Here is a 20,175-nt window from a genome sequence, read left to right on the forward strand (position 1 = left end):
GGCACCAATTGATATTGAGCCATTAGAAACAAATAACCACTCCACACTTAGATTCCACTAGAGTTGCTCTCACCACTCTAGCTTGCAAGGAGAGCACAACGGCTCTCACAAAGAACAACCAGGGCACCTTCACAATGTTTTTGATGTGCTCCATGGATCCACAATCTCTAAGCTATTTAGGAGATAACAATCTCCAAGAGTAACAAGCCAATGACTCTTACTTGAAGACTCCCTAGTGTGCCACAAAGCTCAAACACTTGAATGCATTAGGATGCTCTCAATCTCACAAGAATGCGATCTCTAAGCAATGTGTATGAGAGAGAGAGGTGAATGAACACTCAAATATGTCATAGAAGCTTGCCAAGTGTGAAGAGACCTCTCTCTCATGGCCAAGTAATAAGTCCCCCACTCGGCTACCACCTGAGCAACTCCAACATTCTATAGAAATTAAAACTTCTAGACAATGCACCACGGACCATCCACCCCTAGAATGTGGATAGTCTGCTGTTCAAACTTTGGCGCTATCCAGAAACTGTCCCAATTTTTCACAGGTCACAATTCATACTCGTCGATGGATTTCCCTTGGGATTGCCATCTGTGGTCCAAATTGTTAGCACTTAACAGAACCAGACTTGGTTTCGTGTTATGGGATAGTATATCGTTTGTGGATACTTTCACAGCATACACCAGAACCAACATTTGTTGCTGGACAAGATTGGCAAGTGACCACTGAACTGTCTGCTACACCCTTTCGACATGGTATAAAAGCTATTTTTAAAATTAGCTAAGTCAAAGACTATCCTCCCTATCAGGTGTGGATAGTCCCCAATTAAATCTGAGTTAGTCTTTTTTAAACATTTTCCAATGATTTATTATATTTTCTCAGTTTTAGACGGCAGTCAATCATATGCATACACAATATTTGAGAGCTAAGTGAAAGATAACCAAGCTGCCATATATAGATTTTTACCTAATGCAATCAAACGAAGCCCCAAGCTTTAATCTTGCTGCCGCAACAAGTATCTCATTTTTTTAACTATCATAGTGTCGATTTGAGGCAATTGTATTTTCATTAAGACTAGCAAATATGCCCGTGCGTTGCAACGGGAGAAAAACATCAAATGACCATAGAAAATAGTGACATAATATTACATATCTATTTATATTTATTTTTTATAAAATTTAAAGTCCATAATTTATTTTATTGATAACCATGATATTATTGTAATTTTTAGATTTTTCTATGAATTACTACGCATTTATTAATTTTCAGCCGATTTAAAGAATAAAAGAAAAATAAACTAATAGGACAAACATTTTGCATTTAGGACCCTATATTTCTTTATTCTCAACGTATTTTGATGTATATAGAAGATTTTACATTGGGAATCTTGAAAAAGCTTTTATTCTTTTTTCACCCTCCACCAACGTTTGAAGCCAATCGGAAGAGGCGGACAGATTCCGAACGGGGGGATAGATTGGTGGTGGCGGAGTGAAATTTTCGTAATTTAGTATTAGGGATAGATAGATTATTAAAACACCGAACTACAGGGGATTTGGCTATTTGAGATACAGATCAAGTGATTAGATTAAATAAATTAGAAATTTTAAACAAGTGTGCAGCTTGCCTGGCTCTGGCCTGAACCTAAAAATTTTCAAGATTTTCTATCACATCGAATTTTGCGGCATATGTACGGAGTATTAAATATATATACAAATAACTAATTTTATAGTTTACATGTAATTCGGGGAATAAATCTTTTGAGTTAGTGCATAGTTAGAGAATAACTGCTATAGTTTCTAAATCCTTTTTTTTAATCTAATTAAGCAAGGCCTAACTCGGAGTCTCACCGTCTGCCCGTGTCGGTGAAACGGCCTCTGCTCCTGCTCGTCTTGCTGGGCGCTGCCTGCTGCCTGCTGCCTGTGGAAGCTGAGCAGTCAACGAGTCAAAATGTGAACTGCAGATGGAGGACGAAGAGTCGCACACGTCACGCTGTATTGGAACTGGATGCAGCCGTGCAAGTAGGCAGTAATTGGACTGAATCTTAGTGGGCTGTAAGCACTTGTTGGGCTCTAATTGAGGGGAGCCAGCCCTTTATAAGTTAACTAATAAGCACAGCTATTTAAGTACTTAATGAAGAATTAGTGGGCTGTTGGGGGTGGCAGGCCGTAGGTTCGTGTAGAGAGATTGGGTTGGCTCCTCTTTCCCCTTTTCTTCTTGCTCCTCTCCACAAGTTAGAGGGTGGGAGCTCACCCGGCTCTACCCTATAAATAAGGGAGAGGGATAGGGCTGCTACCCTTAGGGATCTCCTATCTTTTTCCTCCTCCTTTCACCTTTTTCTTCCTTGGTTCCTTCTCCTTTCTTACTTCGAGAAAAAGAGATGTGTGATGTACTCGCTCTATTCCAAATTATATGATGTTTGACTTTTTTTGATCTTATGTTTGACCACTCGTCTTATTCAAAAAATTTGTGCAAATACAGTCAAATTTAAGTTATTCTTAAAGAACTTTTATTAATAAACCAAGCCACGATTAAAAAGTGATGTTTTTCATAAATTTTTGAATAAGATGAGTAGTCAAATTTGGTGTTAAAAAAGTCAAACGTCTTATAATTTGGTATGGATTAATTATTTGGGAAGAGTAAGAGTGGAGGTGCATCATTGGTGCTGCTATGGGGTGTGACAACATTTGTACTGACATGTGGGTCCACGGAGAGGTTGATACAAACACCTCACAAACTACGTGACCAAGCCGCCAACATGTTTTTGGTGAATATCCAATGTCCTGATTGGACTATCTGTTAGAGCACAAACTCTGGCTAACAGAATGACAAAGCAACCGTCAGACCATCAGTCAACTCCGACCATCTCATTCACCAATGCTCAAAATTACTAGTTTTTAGCAATGCATAATCTATATTCCTTTTGCAAATATGGATTTTTATGATGCAATGCTCATGATGATCATGCTTATGTGTCAAGTGCACACTAGGTCGTTACACCATATGTCCTACAAATATTTTATGAAATTGTAAGGAAACAACCCAATCTCTTCTATCTTTCACACCGGATGTAGGATAACAACATGAAAGTAAGGTTGAGTTCAAATAGGGGATATCATGAATTTCCCCCTAAAATGGAAAGTAGATTGTTAAAATGACAATTAATAAATGCGTACACACCGATTGTGGGTATTGAAGAAGAAACCGAGGATTTATAGTTTAGGGATTTTCTCCTATCTATGCTTGACTATTATGACTGGATGCATCTAGGTCCACTCCTTTAATCTCATTGAGTTACCTCATATTCATAGATCTCAAATCTTCCTTCTAGAAGTGGATTCAATTTTAGAAATGGGATTTAACTGGTTCATACTCCTATCATTAAGAGTTTTGTGATTATATATAGACAAAAACACAATGGAATTATGGTGTTCTGTGTTTCCCTTTGTTAAATTCTTTGGTAATCTTGTTGCATGATGAATTAACAAAACATGTCATAGTAAAACATAAAAACAAATGAGGAAACATAATTAAGTTAGGAATCAAAGAATATGGGGACAAACAACGATGTATGTAATTAACACAAACCAACGAACACATACATATAATGGGACCACATTGATACTAGTTCATTGCAAAGTGCATGACAATGGAACTATTTGAGGTACAAACACTTAAAACTACCATACATATTGTCTTCAACGAGATAGGTGTCCATGCATCATAGGATATACTAAACCATATGTAGCAACTACTACATTATGTTGCTCATGTCTATTCACCACTTAGGGACACAGTCTCCAAGCTAATAATAATTGGTCCATTCCATTTGGGTCCCATCCTCCTCCGTCGTAGGAGCTGCAGAAGGACTCGATGTCTGCTGATCTCCAGTCCAGGTGAGTGTCTGGTTGTTGCTCGCCTGACTGGCTGAATAAACCTGTGTGAGGTTGTCCATGGTGAGCTGGCCACCAAAGCCATAAGAGTATGGGTTGTAAGCATTGCTAGTGAAAGCCTCCCAGCTAGAGGAGTTGTCCTGCACCCATAGCTTAGCGTCATAGAGGCTGACGTCATTGATGCTGTAGCGCTGCTTCTTTGTGGTGCTCTCCTGCCTACGAAAGAACTTCTGTGCATGGCTGGAGACTTGCACTGGCGTTTTAGTGGTGACGAAGTCCTTGGAGATGTTTTTCCAATTACCACGTCCATACGCTCGCAAGCCAAGCAGGAAATTCCTGTAGTGAGATACATAGGGTTTAACATAAATAAACTAGTGAAATAAGAATAGAGATCTCGTGGTAAGTGAAAAAAACATCATATCTTAGCGTCTCAGGCTAATCAATTAATACTCCTCACACCATATTTCTAATAATTATACTAATAGTTAACATGAAAGAAATAAGAATTTTCAAAATAGTGCAAAGATCAATGACCTGTGCTCAGCCAGAGTCCAAAACCTCCTTGCGCGTTGCTTGTCCTCTTGAGGAACAACAACTTGCCTATGGTGTTGTTCCTCCACCGTCCTCTTTGCCTTCATCTCATCTATTAAGTAACTAGGAAACAGATCCATGCTGTGCATGCCTGGGTTCTCCACCATCACTCCAAAATTGTCGACCACAAGGTCGTTGCTCATCATAGGCAGTTGGTTGCTGCTCATCTCCATTGCATTTAGCATCTCAACCACAAGATCAACATACAAGTCAATTACCTGACGCTTATTCTTCCTTGGGAATCTAGCATGGAGCTCATCTACAATGCCATAGTGCTTAGCATTCCTGTTGTTGGTGCAACTGCTGTTGGCGTCGTGACTAGCTATGATTGATCTCACCATCTCGATCTCATTGGCACTCCAGTCGCCATTGAACTTGGGATCCATGGGGTTTGAGGGTTGAGTGTACTAAAACACAATTGGTAGTAGGAACTGCGAAGTGGGCTATTGGGATGGGAAGAATGGCAAGCCAAGGCTAGGTATTTATAGGCCTTGTGGTGAATCTTTTTGCCCTGGTTTCAATTAATTGTGCATCTGACTTTGACACGAATTGAAGTCAAACATGGAATTTTAAATGGTAAAATCAAAGATATGGAGTCATGCGGATGCGTCTGCGTTTGTAACTTGCTCACGCAAAAAAAAAATCTTAGGGATAATGTAATATAATCTACATAAGAGAGTGAGATGTCGATGGCCTAGGATACGCAAGATCAAATATCAATGTTGTCTACTATTAACAAAATAAATAAATATATACCTTTTGTAAGGAAGAGACCCAACACAATTAATGATCATTTGCACCCAAACCCAAGGCCAGGACTGCAGTTCTATGTGCCTGATCGATCGCCTGCTCATTTTTGAACTAAGAACGCGATGCGTGCACGTCAGTCATATTATCTCTCTAATACATGCGATAAACCAAATGCAACAATTGTGCATTCCTCGAGATCCATATTATTTGTGCAGCAGAAATACTACACTGCTGTGAGCAATATGGTGGACATGTACACACACATAGTGTATACATACACATACGTACCCAAGAGTGGACTTAGACTACAGATGAGGACAAACTCTAGATCTAGTGCAGCGCTTCCAGATAGTGTCGTGTGTGCGTAGCATGCTAATTAATAATGACGGGATTTGCATATGGTCATACTTTATTTTTTGTTGATATTATATTCTTGAGCACACAGGATGATAAGACCTCATGCCTGGTTTCGCTACTATTAGTTGACTCCATGCATTGTCAGTGGTAATGAAGTGCCATTACTACGATGCTGATATTAATTAGTAACATATGGTTTATACCTTTTAGTGTGTTGCCACTACATAAATATTTGTGAGATTTTCAAATCCTATACATATGCATATCTTTCCTTGTGATATTGCATTTACTATTTTGCCTTTATTTCTAATATAGTATGAGCGTGAGAAAATTAAAATTCATCTGGTGTAATGTAGTGGACAATTACAACTTATACAAATATGTTCGAATAATTCTAGCTGATGATTTTTTGGCAATTTCTCATTTTCTATGGAGGATGCTCTACTATGGGATCCAGGATACTGACTAGGGGGGGGGGTGTGTTGAATAGGTGGTTCAAACAAAAAAACATAACACTGGACAAATTTGATTCATAACACAATAGAGCCCCTACACTATGATATCACTAGGTGAAGATTTGCAGCCTAGGTTTATATGCAACAATTCAATTTGTAAGATGTAAAGTGCTCAAGGTAGATTGCAATTAAATTGAGCTCAAGAAATAACTGAACATGAGACAACGATTTTATTCTGTGATATCGATGACTTGTTAGTCATCCTAGTTCACATTGAGGTGGATCCAATATTCAACTGCAGCTCCTCTTTTGAGGCACCACTTGTTATTGAGCCAATAGAAACAACAACCACTCCACACCTCGATTCCACTAGAGTTGGTCTTCACCACTCTTGCAAGTACAGCACAAAGGCTCTCACTATAACAACCGGGGTGCCTTCACAATCTTTTTGATGTCCTCCATGGATCCACAATTTCTAAGCTATTTAGGAGATAACAATCTCCAAGAGTAACATGCCAATGACACTTATGTGAAGACTCCCTAGTGACACAAAGCTCAAACACTTGAATGCACTAGGATGCTCTCAACCTCACAAGAATGCGACCTCTAAGCAATGCGTATGAGAGAGGTGAAAGAAGGCTCAAATATGTCATAGAAGCTTGCCAAGTGTGAAGAGAGACCTCCCTCATGGCCAAGTGAGGTGTATATTAGTATATATATCGCTCACTTGGTTACTAGCCTTTGCAAAGACTTTCTTGTGAAAGCAATGATTTCATGGGCCATCCGCAATACAAAATCCAGTTGGTCCGCATGCAAACCAACAACTATATTCATGTTAAATGTCTATCAGAGTTCACAGTGAACTGACTGTTGGACCATTCGTGGTACAGAGCTCGAACCGTCCGTAGTACAAGAAATAAGAAATTGTTGTCACCTCAGCAAAGCTAACATTCTATAGAAACTGGAACTTCTAGAAAATGCACCACGCGGACCATCCACCCTTGGGATGTGGATAGTCTGTTGTTCAAACTTTGGCGCTATCCAGAATTTGTCCCAATTTTGCACAGGTCACGACTCGTACTCATCGACTGATTTCCCTGGGGATTGACATCTGTGGCTCAATTGTTAGCACTAACTAACAGAACCAGAGTTTTGGTTTTGCGTTATGGGATCTAGATAGATACCTGTGGACTGTTTGCGCCCCCTGGCTGATCGTTTGTGGACACACAATTTCACAGCTTACACTAGAACCAACAGTTGTTGCTGGATAGAACTAACCGAACGACGACGTCTGCGCCCTCTGTGACCAGGAGCAGGAGACAGCCAGGCTAGTGTGAGTTCGGCCGTGAAGTTTGGTTCAGAGTGCTGGAACCCATCGGCCTCGCCAGCTTCACGCTGTCGCCGGGTTCTGCCTTCCTCGATTGGTGGCTTTCGTCCCGCACGCTGCTCACGTCGTCGACACGAAAAGGCTTTGACTCCCTCATCATCTTGGGAGCCTGGTGCCTTTGGAAAGCAGTGAAACCAGAGGATCTTCCACGGTGCCTCAGTACCCCTGCCGCTCTCTGGTTGTTCTCGTTGATGAGGAAGTTGACCGGTGGTCGCAGGCGGGCTACTGCTACCTCGCAGCGCTGTGGGCGTCCGGTCAAGCTAGTTGACCAAAAAAAGTCGCTAATTTGGTCACCGTGTAATCCTTTCTAGCGATAGCAGCAGCAGCGTTTGTTCCTGCGGTTGCAAGGTGTTCTTTGCTCTGCCGTAGTGTGCTACTCACATACTAGGCTGATCGGGGTCTGCTTTAACAAAAACATCTATTTCCTTGTTAATGATATACATGTGAAGCATGCTCGCGAAAAAAAAGACTGGCAGGGTGACCACACCGAATTGTCTGCGACGTCATGGTATAAAGCTCTTTTTTTTATAATTGGCTAAGTCAAAGACTATCCTCCCTATCAGGGGTGGATAGACCCCAATTAAACCTGAGTTAGACTTTTTTTAACATTTTACAATGATTTATTATAATTTCTCGATTTTAGATGCCAGTCATTCATATGCATACAATGGAAATGCAATCATTTTAGCAAAGTGGAACTAAAGAAACATCAAGTTAATTTGTATGTACTGCACTACTCTTGACATGAAGGAAAAACATACCTTTCAGGAAACAATTTGTATCCCATGTAAACAAAAAAGAGACAAGATATATCAATTTCAGCAAGGATCATAGGCACATATGCCAGTCATGACAAAAGGGAAGGAAATCATGCATGTATATCAATTCAGTCTATCGTACTTTGATAAAAAAGATGATGTGGCTGGATACCTATAACATTACATGCCATTTTTCTGATTCTCTTCTCTTTGCTTCTCTCCCTCGCTCTCAACCTGTAATATGGTTTCTTCAACTAATTCTACCATTGACTTTATCAAGACATAATTGCAACTTGAATGAACTGATCTCTAGTTAAATTTGACAAGGGAAAGATGCTACCTTTGTAAAAAACAAAACTAAAACTAGGTAGCATCTTACTTCTTATCAAAGGGCAATTCATAAAATGTTAGATGGTGACTCCCAGTGGGAAAAGACATGAAGCAATTTTCACTCCTTCAAGAACAACTTCCTAATGAAAAGAAAGGTAATGATCCATACAATAATGATACAACATAATGCAAGAAAGTAAGCTTAGTTAGCAACTGATCACTTCATAAAAGAGATAGCTCAATCATAATTTGGTAGCAACTTAGTCCTTTCAAGAACTTAACTTTGGCATTTAAATGACCAGCATGTTGCACATGTGACTTCTAGATGTTTATATGAAATGAGGTTGTTTCTCTTCTAAGTGTTTAATGTCTTAGCTCAATGTTAATTCATTTATGTCCTGATAAGATTTGATACATTTTTATATGTTTATATAAAACACGTTTGTTTCTCTTCTAAATGTTGAGAAATAGCTCCTTCTCAGCTTTCTCCTCTCCTCTGTCCCTGATCTCTAGTTTACAACTAGATGATGAACTAGACAACTTCAACTAGCTGATCTAGAACTAGAACTAGAAGATAAACAAGAAGAACTAGAACTAGAAGATCTAGAGGGACCTCTACTTCTATACTTGATGAAACCCTAATTTCTGCTCTGGATGTAGCTAATGAAGGAGATGCCTCTATGGGGGGGGGTCTGCCTCTACTTATATAGACCGGTGGGATGAACCACAGCCTTCGGATGAAACCGACTTGAAATAATGGTCAAGATGCATCATAGACGTTGGTTGGAAACCGTCACGCGAAGGGGGACGATAGGTGGGACCGCCGAGCCTCCGCTTTGTTCCTGTGCCTTCTAGTGTCTTTCACGTCCTTCTAGTGCCACTTTCCGATCCGTTTGCGCAATGAGTCATATCGTGGATAGATTCTTTCCTTTTATAGCTTCTAGATAAATCTCTGGAAAAAGATTATTTTATAGAGCTATGGAATCTTGTCGGTTTAATTAGTCCCTAGTCTATGATGATGGTTCTAGGGTCATTTAGAGTCTTCCGAGTCGTATCTATCGAAGACTTTCTCTCTGGTGCTCCAAATATGGCAAATGATATGTTCGTCTTGATCGTATCGATGAGCTCTCTGCAATGGTGTACTCAGATTCTTCACTTGAGATACTTTTATTTGGTGATTCTGGTCCTTTTCTAGTTTAACTCCTTAAAACATAGATTCATCAAAACTCGTGGAACTCGTTATTTTCAAACCCTACAACTATGTTTTGTGGTTCATATCATGTCATATCAAGCAATAGTTAATGGATAAAAATAAGCATTAGTGACCGTCAACAATGGGCATACTGCTAGTACTAGTACTAGTACTAATAAATGCTTAATTGAAGGGCTAAATGAGAATTTGGGCATTAAACATTCTCAAATGGTCGGTTGTGCTCTAGAGGAATCGATCACTACTGCACACGGCGGCTTTGCCGAGCGCCAGGGCCACTCAGCAAAGGACAGTTTTCCCTCGACAAAGGCTTTGCTGAGTACCACGCTTGGTAAAGGCTTGCCGGCAATGAACAGTGTTGGCAAAGGCATCTTTGTCGAGAGCCTTCCGTCGGGCACTTGGCAAAGCCTTTGTCGAGGGCCACGGCGGCGCTCGGCAAAGAAAAGTGACCATCACCACACAACTAGACGTGATGAAGTCTTTGCCAAGCGCCTGTCAGAGTAGCTCTCAACGAAGAGAAAATCAATTTTTTTTTTGCAATTTCTTTGCCGAGCGTCTGTTCGAAGGGGCACTCGGCAAAGATAAAAACTTTTGTTTTGGAGTTTCGTTGCCGAGTGCCTGTGCGCGAAGCGCTCGGCAAAGAATTTTTGGGTAGTTTTGGAATTTCTTTGCTGAGCGCCTGGGCCGGGGCGCTCGGCAAAGCTAGGAAATTCAGCTCGGGGTCAAAATCTTGGCAGCTTTGTCGAGTGCCAGGGCAAAAGGCACTCGGCAAAGCGACCACCAGATTCTGTTTTTTTGTTTTTGGGTTCGCTCACTGCAAATAGAACAAATCACATATATATCACATGCATCTCATATATATATATATATATATATATATATATATATATATATATATATATACCACATCCAGCACCATATATATCATAATAGCACATATATCACAATAACATCACTTATAGCACAATACATCACAACTGTGACCACATGTCGCCACAAGTCACAGTACTCGATACACCGTCACCACACCATCGGCATAAGTGCATCACAAGAGTGGTTCAAATAACTAACAAGCATCACAACAAGGTTATCTCAAGTCGAAGTCCATCACCAAGAGAAGACATGAAACTACGAGCGCTATACTCACTGAGATGGCCCTTGAGGTGGCAAGATGGGCCAGCCATGTGACGACGGCGAAGGTCCCCCTTGCTCGTTGGCCTGCCTGGGTTGTTCGAATTTTGAAATTCTATGATTTGATGGACCTAGAGTTCAAACTAGCATTATTTGAAAAATGCAATTAAATTAAATAAACTAATGAAATATAATCAAAATATTGAAAATTGTGCCAAATTGTAACAAGTACTTTCAAATAATGTATAAGGACTAACAAAAAAGTTTGGAGGCAAAAATAAAAAAAATCTTTGCTGAGAGCCAAATATGGCTCTCGGCAAAGGCCGTGTTTGCCAAGAGCCAAACGGAGGGCTGTCGGCAAAGGCTGACGGCAGGTACCACGTTAAACCTTTGCCATGGGCTGGCTTTACCGAAAGCCTGGCCCTCGGCAAAGAATGGTCTTTGCCGAGTGTCTTTTTTCGTTGAGGGCTCGGCGCTTCGCGAAGGGCCTCTATGCCATGTGCTGCTCTTTGCCGAGCGCCCAGATGCCTCTTTGCCGAGCGCCGGCTTCGCCGAGTGCCTGGATCTCGGCAAAGAGGTGCTTTGCCGAGCACCCGGCATATTGCGCTCGGCAAACCTTCAAGCGCTCCGCAAAGCTCTGCTCTGCCGTAGTGGATGGTCCTAGAAAATGTTCATATGTGACCTAAGAGAGGAGGGATGAATTGGGTCACTTAAAAGTTTTATCTAGGGCATTAACTTGAAAATACAATGATTTATTATATTTTCTCAGTTTTAGACGCCAGTCATTCATATGCATACACAATATTTGAGAGCAAAGTGAAAGATAACCAAGCTGCCATGGATTTTTACCTAATGCAATCAATCGAAGCCCCAAGCTTTAATCTTGCTGCCGCAACAAGTATCTCATTTTTTTAACTATCATACTGTTGATTTGAGGCAATTGTATTTTTATGATTATTAAAACTTTGTCCGGGTGCAGCTCTAGGCTCCTGGCCACGCTCAAAGTGTGGGCATCCTGGTGCTCGCACTGGCGACCTGCTAATGATGGGTAGTGGTACAGGAGAGCAGGAGCTGCATGAAGTGGAAGAGGAGCTAGATGGATTGGGCAAAAGCGCAGAGGCGGCTATAGGTGCGGAGGAGGGCGTCGGTGGACCTCCAGTGATCCTGCAAGAGAGGCAAACAGAGCACGCCGTGCACGACATGTCGGTGGCCTCGGTGGCGCCCACCTCGCGGTGCCATTAACGCGCCTACCTGGAGGCCGTGGTGGTCCTGTAGGTGGCTGTTGCGGTGGCCGTTGAGTGCCTGGAATGAGGTGAGGCGTGGCTGCATAGGTCCTACAGACATATTCCCCCTCCCCCAACGTGGCCACCATGGCACCCCTCTGCAGCAGACGGGTCTCTATGGAGTCGTGGACAAGTCCGGAAGGATGAGCACGGCGACGTGGTGTGGTGGACACGGTGCAGCTGCTGGACCCATCCGATCCGGGTCTGACGCATGGGGCGTGAGAGGCGGTTCCCCATGTTAGTAGTGCTGCTGGCCATGGCGTAATCTTGACGATGCCGGAAGCAAATGGTCACCGTCGGCGCGGGCTGGTCCAGCACGGCGCCACGGGGGGCATAGCTCCACGCAAGGACAAAGTGGTGGTGCGCCTGTCCATGACGAGGGAGCCGCACATGAAGTGCATGACCTGGATGAGCATGAGCTCTGCCGTGCCATCGCCATCAGCGCTCGGGTCAGGCTCAGCACCTTGGCTAGGCTCGACCAGCTTGAAGGTGTCGAGGCTGACGTCGGTCCTGGCCTCCAGGAGGTAGCAAAGGAGGAGAGGGCTGGTGTGGGCGCGACGTGGAGGCGCGCATCGGTGGCGAGCTGGGAGGGCACGGTGGCTGTGGAGGATGGACTTGGAGTGAGAAAGAGAAAGAAGTGAGAGGTATTTTTGAGAAGTTGTCATGGCCCCCGCTTCTAGGTGCCTATGTGGCATGGCCACGTCAGATGTTGGCGCTAGCATGGTAGATTTTGGATAGTTGGTGCGTGTTGACAATATTAGGGACCCAAATAGTTGTTTTTAGTTTGAGGACCTAGGTGATTGTTCCAAAAGTTTGAGGACCCATGGTACACTTTACTCTAAAAAACTAACTAGAAACACATGTGCACCTAGATTTTATCTACTGCATGTAGGTGTGGATACTCACCTAGGGTTTTCTCTTGGACTAACAGCTAAAAGAACAGTGGGGAAAACTCGATCTATCACCTCTTGTTGATTGTTTTGCATCTTCCTTTGTTGATTCTTCAAGCAACTAAGAGGGGCCATGGCGGAGAGAGAGTCTGGAAAGAGAGCTTACAGTGAAAAGTGGGGTGGCCAAGGGAGGCTAGCTGAAGCGTGAGGGAATGGAAAAAAAGAGAAGAAGAATTGTCACTCATTAGAAGGCCAAGTAAGTTACTTAACTCTTTACGCTTTCCGAAAAGCAAAACATTACTACAAATTCATTCCATTAAACCACATGAAAAATGAATTTAAAAATATGAAACCACATATTTTCTAGAAAACAAAAAAGTCTATGGTTAAATTTTTAGGGTATTACATACATATAACATCCATAACGGAAATCACGAAACTTCTTGTCTTTGTTCATTTCTTTGAAACCTTACCTCTGATGAAGCGATCGAACTTTTACAAAAAGAATACAACAAACCTTATCTCTGATGAAGAAATCAAAGATAATATTGTACTATTCATTTAGATATAGTTGATATTTAGAATAAAGAACACAAGGACATCCAAAATATATATAACACATAGATATGGCAATAACACATGATAGTATTTCATTGTAATGCTCTAGTAGTGAAATTTTTTGTAGCCCCATACAGAAATAGTACTAGCACTTGACACCATATATTGTCTTCAACCAACTAGTTTTACATGCACCTGTTGACACTAAATGATAAAATAACCGGCAAACATATACTCCAGTGATTATGAAGGAAGCCTCCCCTATTGATGGCCAATACAAGTTGTCTAGTGGCACCCTCGCCATCACTAAAACTATAAAAGAACTTGGTTATTGCTCACCATGGTTGCCCACTATTCAAGGCAACATTTTGTCCACTATAGTCATAGTAGTTTGTATTGTAAGAATTCCCAGTGAAGGAAAGCACCTCCTCGCTAGGAGAAGTATTCTGCACCATCGCTGGAACTATAGAAGAATTAGTTGTTGTATGTTGACCTCTTGTCCAAGTGGCTACATGGTTGTTGCTCGTCGGGTCAACATATGCAAGGTTGTTCATGGCATTGTGTTGTCCGTCAAAGTCATAGTAATTTGTGTTGTTAGCACCTCTAGTGAAGGCGAGCGCCTCCCATCCAAGAGCGTTACTCTGCACCATTGTTGGATCTATGGATGAACCGGCTAGTACATGCTGACCTCTAGTCCAGGTGGCAGCATGTGTACTGCTCGCTTGGCTAGGATGTGCGAGTTTGTTCAAAACAGCATGTTGTCCCTCAATGTCATAATAATGTGTGTTGTAAGCACTATGGCCGAAGGTGAGACACTTCAAACTAGAAGAGTTCTTCTGCACCCATGGCTCTGTATCATAGAGGCTAACATCATTGATGCTGAAGCGTTGTTTCCTAGTGGTGCACTCGTTCCTGTGGAAATACTTTTGTGCATGGCTACAGATCTGATTCGGCGTCCTTGTGGGGACGAAGTACCTAGATATGTTCTTCCAGTTACCACGGCCATACGCTTCTAGGCCACGGAGGAAATTCCTGCATATATATATATATATGGTTTAGAATTAACAAGTCAGATGATAACATGTCTTGTTCATATATACACTCAATATTTGGTGGAAACAAAACTTCAATGCCTCATGCTATGAGGTACTATACACCACTAACTTATTACTTGTACAAAAAATTAACCTTAAATATGTAATGAACATTTCAAAAATAGAGTAGAAATGAATTACTTGTGCTCGTCATGACTCCAAGCTATGGGTGGGTGTTGCCTCTTTTTCTTATGAACAATATTCAACCTATGAGGCAGTTCCTCTACCATCTTCATGGTCTGCACATCATCTAGTATATAACCATGAATCATTTCCATGTTGTTCATATTTGTATCCTCCGTTGACATCCCAAAGTTATCATTCACAGGTGCTTTGCTTGCCACAACTTGTTGGTTGCTCTGAGTTGTATTCATCTCAACTACAAGGTCAACATACAATTGAATTACCTGATACCTTTCTTTGCCAGGGAACCTTGCTTGGAGCTCATCAACAATGTCATTGTGCTTCTTGTTTGGGTCATTTGTGTAGGTGTTGTTGGTGTTGTGACTAGCGATGAATGACCTCACCATATCTATTTTAAAAGCACTCCACACACCACTGAAGTTGGGATCCATGGGTAGTGAGGGTTGAGTACTAAACAAGTCAATGATGAAACACGATACTTGGATGGAGAAAATGGCAAGCACAAAGCCAAGTATTTATAGGCCTTATGGTGAATCTTTTAGTATTGGTCTCAATTTATTGTACAATAAAATTTTATAAAATGAATGCAATACCTAGGATGTGCACATAGGCCACACCACTATTCTTGAGCACATAGGTTTGAAGGACACTAATGTCTCAATATGCTACTATCAGTTGACTCCATCTTTAGTGGTTATATGCGTTGTGTCTGCAATTTTGAATCAAATTACTTTATGTCTAACCAAATGTCTTACTAATGTGTTTCTAATAAATAAAACAATGTGAATCATATATGCATATCTTTCCTTGTGATTGACATCTATTAGTTTTGTAAGCTTGAAACTAGAAGTCAACTTTTGAGTTTAGGTACAAAACTCTTTCTCTCTCTATCTATATCTATATCTATATCTATATCTATATCTATATCTATATCTATATCTATATCTATATCTATATCTATATCTATATCTATATCTATATCTATATCTATATCTATATCTATATCTATATCTATATCTATATCTATGTTGCGCATCACACATTTTTCTCTCATGTTTAATAAAACAAATGCAACACCTAGGATGTGCATAGGCCATACCACTATTCTCGAGCACACAGGTTGAAAGGACACTATTTTCTCAATTTGCTACTATGAGTTGACTCCATATTTAGTGGTTATAAAGCGTTGTGCCTATAATTTCTAATCACATTACTTTATGTGTAACCAAATGCCTTATTAATGTGTTTCTAGTAAATAAATGAATGTGAATTGATGAAATCATATATGCATATCTTTCCTTGTGATTTACAATTATTAGTTTTGTTTCTATCTGATGTCCAAATATACTAGAAGCTTGAGACTAGAAGTCCACTTTTGACTTTAGAAACAAGCTCCCTCTATATCTATATCTATATCTATATCTATATCTATATCTATATCTATATCTATATCTATATCTATATCTATATCTATATCTATATCTATATCTATATCTATATCTATATCTATATCTATATCTATCCTAGGTGATTTCATCATGTACAAAGTGCATTTAACCTCATGACATATTACATGTATGCATACAAGTCTATCTCGTGCGTCGTACCACATAAATGATGTTAATGTAAAAACTAAGTTAGAAAAAAGGTTTCCATGATGTATGTTTTATCCTACACTCATCATGAGAGACACCAACGTTATTCCACACATCTTGTATTCAAATGGCTATAGGTTGATACATTTGAGGAAGAAGCTAAATTTATCTATAGTGTGTTCAATATTTGCATATTGTTTGTTATACTTTTCCTAGGAAACAAAATGCTTTTGAGTTGAGTAATTACATTCATTTGTGCTTGGAGTATATATTTCATACAATTATTTTAAAGATAGTGTGATACTTAAATGTGTTATTGATGGTCACAGGAACTCCTTTTTTCATATCATCAAGTATGCTTAAATGAGAATATAAATCACATCCATCATAGTGATATGGATTAATTCTAATCAATTCCACCAGTTTTGGTGACTGTGTGGATGTAGAAAAAAGGGTTACATGGAACATGATAAAACACGTGACCAAATTCCTAGTTTGAAAACACTATGTTGTTTAGCGGCATGAACTAGTTTAAATCATTGTCTCACATTCACTGGTAAGTTTAGCCTATGCCAAAGCCCACCCATCCTTGTAGAAATTGACATCTAGTGTGCGAGGTAGGGGATTTTGGCAAAAAGATGATCGAAAGCTCTATGGACCTCAAGATCAACAACATGTTCTCAACGGGATCAATGAATTTCGTGGACCTTCATGGAAGATAAGTCGGCATGCTCCATGGTCACCTTGTGGAGACTTCCATGTTGTTCCTTGGTCGACAGGACGTGTTAGAGGATCTTGAGAATTAGTTTGACAATTTTTTGATTTCTAGTCCTACTCAATCACAAAAACACCTCAAGCAGTTCGATTCATACTCAGACATGACTAGGTTTAGCTAGCTTCTAAGCCATAGTTCAACCATGGTCCAAGCTTGGCTTGACTCCCTCTCAGGCTTAGGAACATTGTCTTTGTCTACTAGAAAATGGCCACAAGACTTATGCTATCCACTCCGATCACAGAGGAGGAGGAAGAAGAGATCCAACAGACGAGCGCCCAACTTGGCCTAGTTCTCACCGCCACGTCAAAAGGGAAGATTGCACACCGGCTAGGTGCCCGGTTACTCGAGAACTTTGCCGATGCCTAGGCCACCCTAGGCTAGCGTTGCCCCATAGACCCACACTACTATGGCCCAAGATGGAATTTGCATTTGTTACAAAGAACAAGAGGGAGAAGGACTTCATTACCAATCCTTTGGATGTCCCCCATCGAACTGCTCCTTTTCTCCATTGACAGCTTGCACCATGCGCGGACCTCCTCACTACGATGGCGTAGGGAGAGGTGCTTGGGTGGCGGTTTCGTGTACCATGATGTCTAGGTGAGGCATGGTGCCACGTTGGTGTGGGAGAGGGTGAGTCACGGGGCCGTGTCACCAAAGAACATAGGGGAAGGTTGAGGCGTGAAAGGCAAGGCTATTGGTGCAAGAGATGAGGCTGCTCTCAGCTATGTTAGGAGGGAGGAGGGAATGATAGGAGAAGAAGACGCAAGCTAATCCATTTTCAAGCATGTTCTGTTCCTATGGTCGATCCTGCGGGCAGAAGAAAACAAGAGGCAGGGGCATAAGTGGAAACAAGGGTCAACTTTTTGTCCTAAGAATGAAATGACATCCAAACTCCCCAAAATGTATTCTAGTGGCTTAGATCCATTTCATAATGGCAAGTAGTGAATCCAGTTTGAGGGATGGACATATAGAGATTCTAGTTTCCCATAATGACGGTATTTCCTCATATTTAGATGGTGCAAAAATGTCCTATATGTTAACTATTTTTCTTATTTTTAGGTTATCCCAACAAACAATGTACCCCATCATCCAAGGCCCAATAGGAAGCCCAACTAGCTTAGTGCTGTCACCTACTACCCTAACCTATTAGTGTTGCCCCCAAACGCCACACGCCGCACTCTATCGCTCACTTTGCGCCTGTTGTAACCCCTATCATCATCGTCGCTCATCGCTCAAGGCCCTATAGCTCTGCTTTAGATTGACTTTGAGTTAGGAAGGAACCACAGTTGTCCCTAGAAATCCTAAATCTTGTCTTCTCCATGGCTCAAGTTTTGGATTCTAGATCTCAAAGCCCTCTCATTCGTGACCTGGCTCCGAATTTCCATGGATGACAATGAGCCACATGGAGCAGTCTCTCCCCTCCACATCACTCTATCCTCTTTAAGAGGCTGACATGGGGTCCTCGCTTTAATTGAACTCTCTCCAACATGGGGGAGTCCCATGACCTCTCATGGGGGACTCTGGCATCTATCTCGCTGATGATGCACCTCTCCCACTCGGGTTAGCTGAGGATGACGCCATCGCCCCCACTGACATCCTATCCCCTCTTTTTCAATCATGCCCTCTAATCTTTCCAATCAAAGCAATAGATTCAGATATTGTATACATATCTAAAAGCAACTCTAGAAACACGTGGTAAAAATGAAAGTGGTTAAAAGACAACCTTCTATTGACAAAAGAGTTAGGATTAGCAACCCGGAAATAGTGGCCAAGAAAGCATAAATTCTTCTATCGACAATAGATAAAAGTGTATTAAACATCAAAAACCCTTGAGGTATGATTGGTTCGATGGCGAGAAGAGCATGGCTCGCTCCTACAAGCCAAACCAAGCTGGGTAGACTTACTGCATGTAGTAACTTAATCTTAATGTTTGGTTGACTCAATGAATACATGCAGGATGAACATAATAAATTGTTTTTGGTTGCCGGATTGTTTGTTGTTGCGAACACAAGGTCGAGAAATACTCTTATGGTTCGTTTTGTGATGAGTGATTGTCAACGTGATTCACGAATAGATCGAGTTGGTGACTAACATTACCATGACCAAAGCTATGTGTGCAACGTGTCTCTTGGCTTGTGGTGTTCAGATGTGGAGCACAGAGGCAGTGGTCGACGGCGAGGAGAAGGTCAAGTAGAGACGTGTCGTGCCGATGGATCTCGAGCGGTGAAGGGCGGACGTGAGGCTTAGACTGACGGATTAGGAGGCCGGGTGACCAGCCATAGTGGCTGACATCTGGGACATCGACAAGTGCAAGTGTACACGGGAGTGATCGTGTTGACCAAGTCAAGACGGCGGACGCGAGTCGAGCGAGGCTCAGGAGGACTTGACGGGCCGACCGATCGAGGACGGCGATGACACGTGTCGAGTGGCGGGGAAGCGTATGAAGTACGCAACTCGCGACAGGTTTCGCGGGTTTGGGCCTCAAAACCTGAGTGAAGGTTCCAAGGAATGGACGACATGTGGCGGCATCGATGAGTTAGCGTCGAGGCTAAGCTACCTTATGAAGGGCGCGGTGGCCGTCAAATCTAGGTTATGTCGAGTTGGACTAGAATCCCCTTTGGCTAGCTAGTTTGTTTAAAAATATTTAGGGACGTTTGGGAAATATGTAATATGTCTCATAAATAAGTTGTGGGAGTCCCACATCTCCCTCACCTCTCTCACACTCTCTTTTTCCCTCTCTCTAGGGTCTGTAGTTTTTCTTCTTCTTTTTTGTTTTCTCTAGAGAGGTCTATGAACTGAATTTTTTTTTGTTGTATTTGCTGAGATTTGTGAGATGGAAAAGGAGGTCGAATCCTCCTCGTGGCCTCTGGAATTCGTGGCATATATCTGTTTGTCTTCACTGTGTTTAAGTGTTTTCTCCATTTTCATTGATGGGTTCGATCTCGATTTTTCGAAGTTTGGGATCATCTCAGA

General features: G+C 41.5%; 2 protein-coding genes across 2 annotated transcripts; both read right to left on the reverse strand.

The window, feature by feature from the left end:
* On the reverse strand, positions 3,599–4,937 carry LOC8068214 (transcription factor SRM1). Its single transcript, XM_002440521.2, has 2 exons — positions 4,429–4,937; positions 3,599–4,230 (listed from the first exon to the last, which is right to left on the reverse strand). Exons 1-2 carry the CDS (start codon positions 4,869–4,871, stop codon positions 3,807–3,809), a joined length of 867 nt encoding a protein of 288 aa, XP_002440566.1. The 5' UTR covers positions 4,872–4,937; the 3' UTR covers positions 3,599–3,806.
* On the reverse strand, positions 13,930–15,263 carry LOC8068215. The gene is made up of 2 exons (XM_002440522.1): positions 14,830–15,263; positions 13,930–14,626 (listed from the first exon to the last, which is right to left on the reverse strand). Exons 1-2 carry the CDS (start codon positions 15,261–15,263, stop codon positions 13,930–13,932), a joined length of 1,131 nt encoding a protein of 376 aa, XP_002440567.1.

Source organism: Sorghum bicolor, chromosome 9, assembly GCF_000003195.3.
Source record: "Sorghum bicolor cultivar BTx623 chromosome 9, Sorghum_bicolor_NCBIv3, whole genome shotgun sequence".
Classification (NCBI taxonomy): Eukaryota; Viridiplantae; Streptophyta; class Magnoliopsida; order Poales; family Poaceae; genus Sorghum; species Sorghum bicolor.

Excerpts from the sequence above, each read along its gene's own strand:
- LOC8068215 (XM_002440522.1), bottom strand. The coding sequence starts at position 15,263 with ATGGATCCCAACTTCAGTGGTGTGTGGAGTGCTTTTAAAATAGATATG. Across the intron at positions 14,627-14,829 it reads TGGAGTCATGACGAGCACAA|GAATTTCCTCCGTGGCCTAG; the intron begins GTAATTCATTTC and ends ATATATATGCAG.
- LOC8068214 (XM_002440521.2), bottom strand. The coding sequence starts at position 4,871 with ATGGATCCCAAGTTCAATGGCGACTGGAGTGCCAATGAGATCGAGATG. Across the intron at positions 4,231-4,428 it reads TGGACTCTGGCTGAGCACAG|GAATTTCCTGCTTGGCTTGC; the intron begins GTCATTGATCTT and ends ATCTCACTACAG.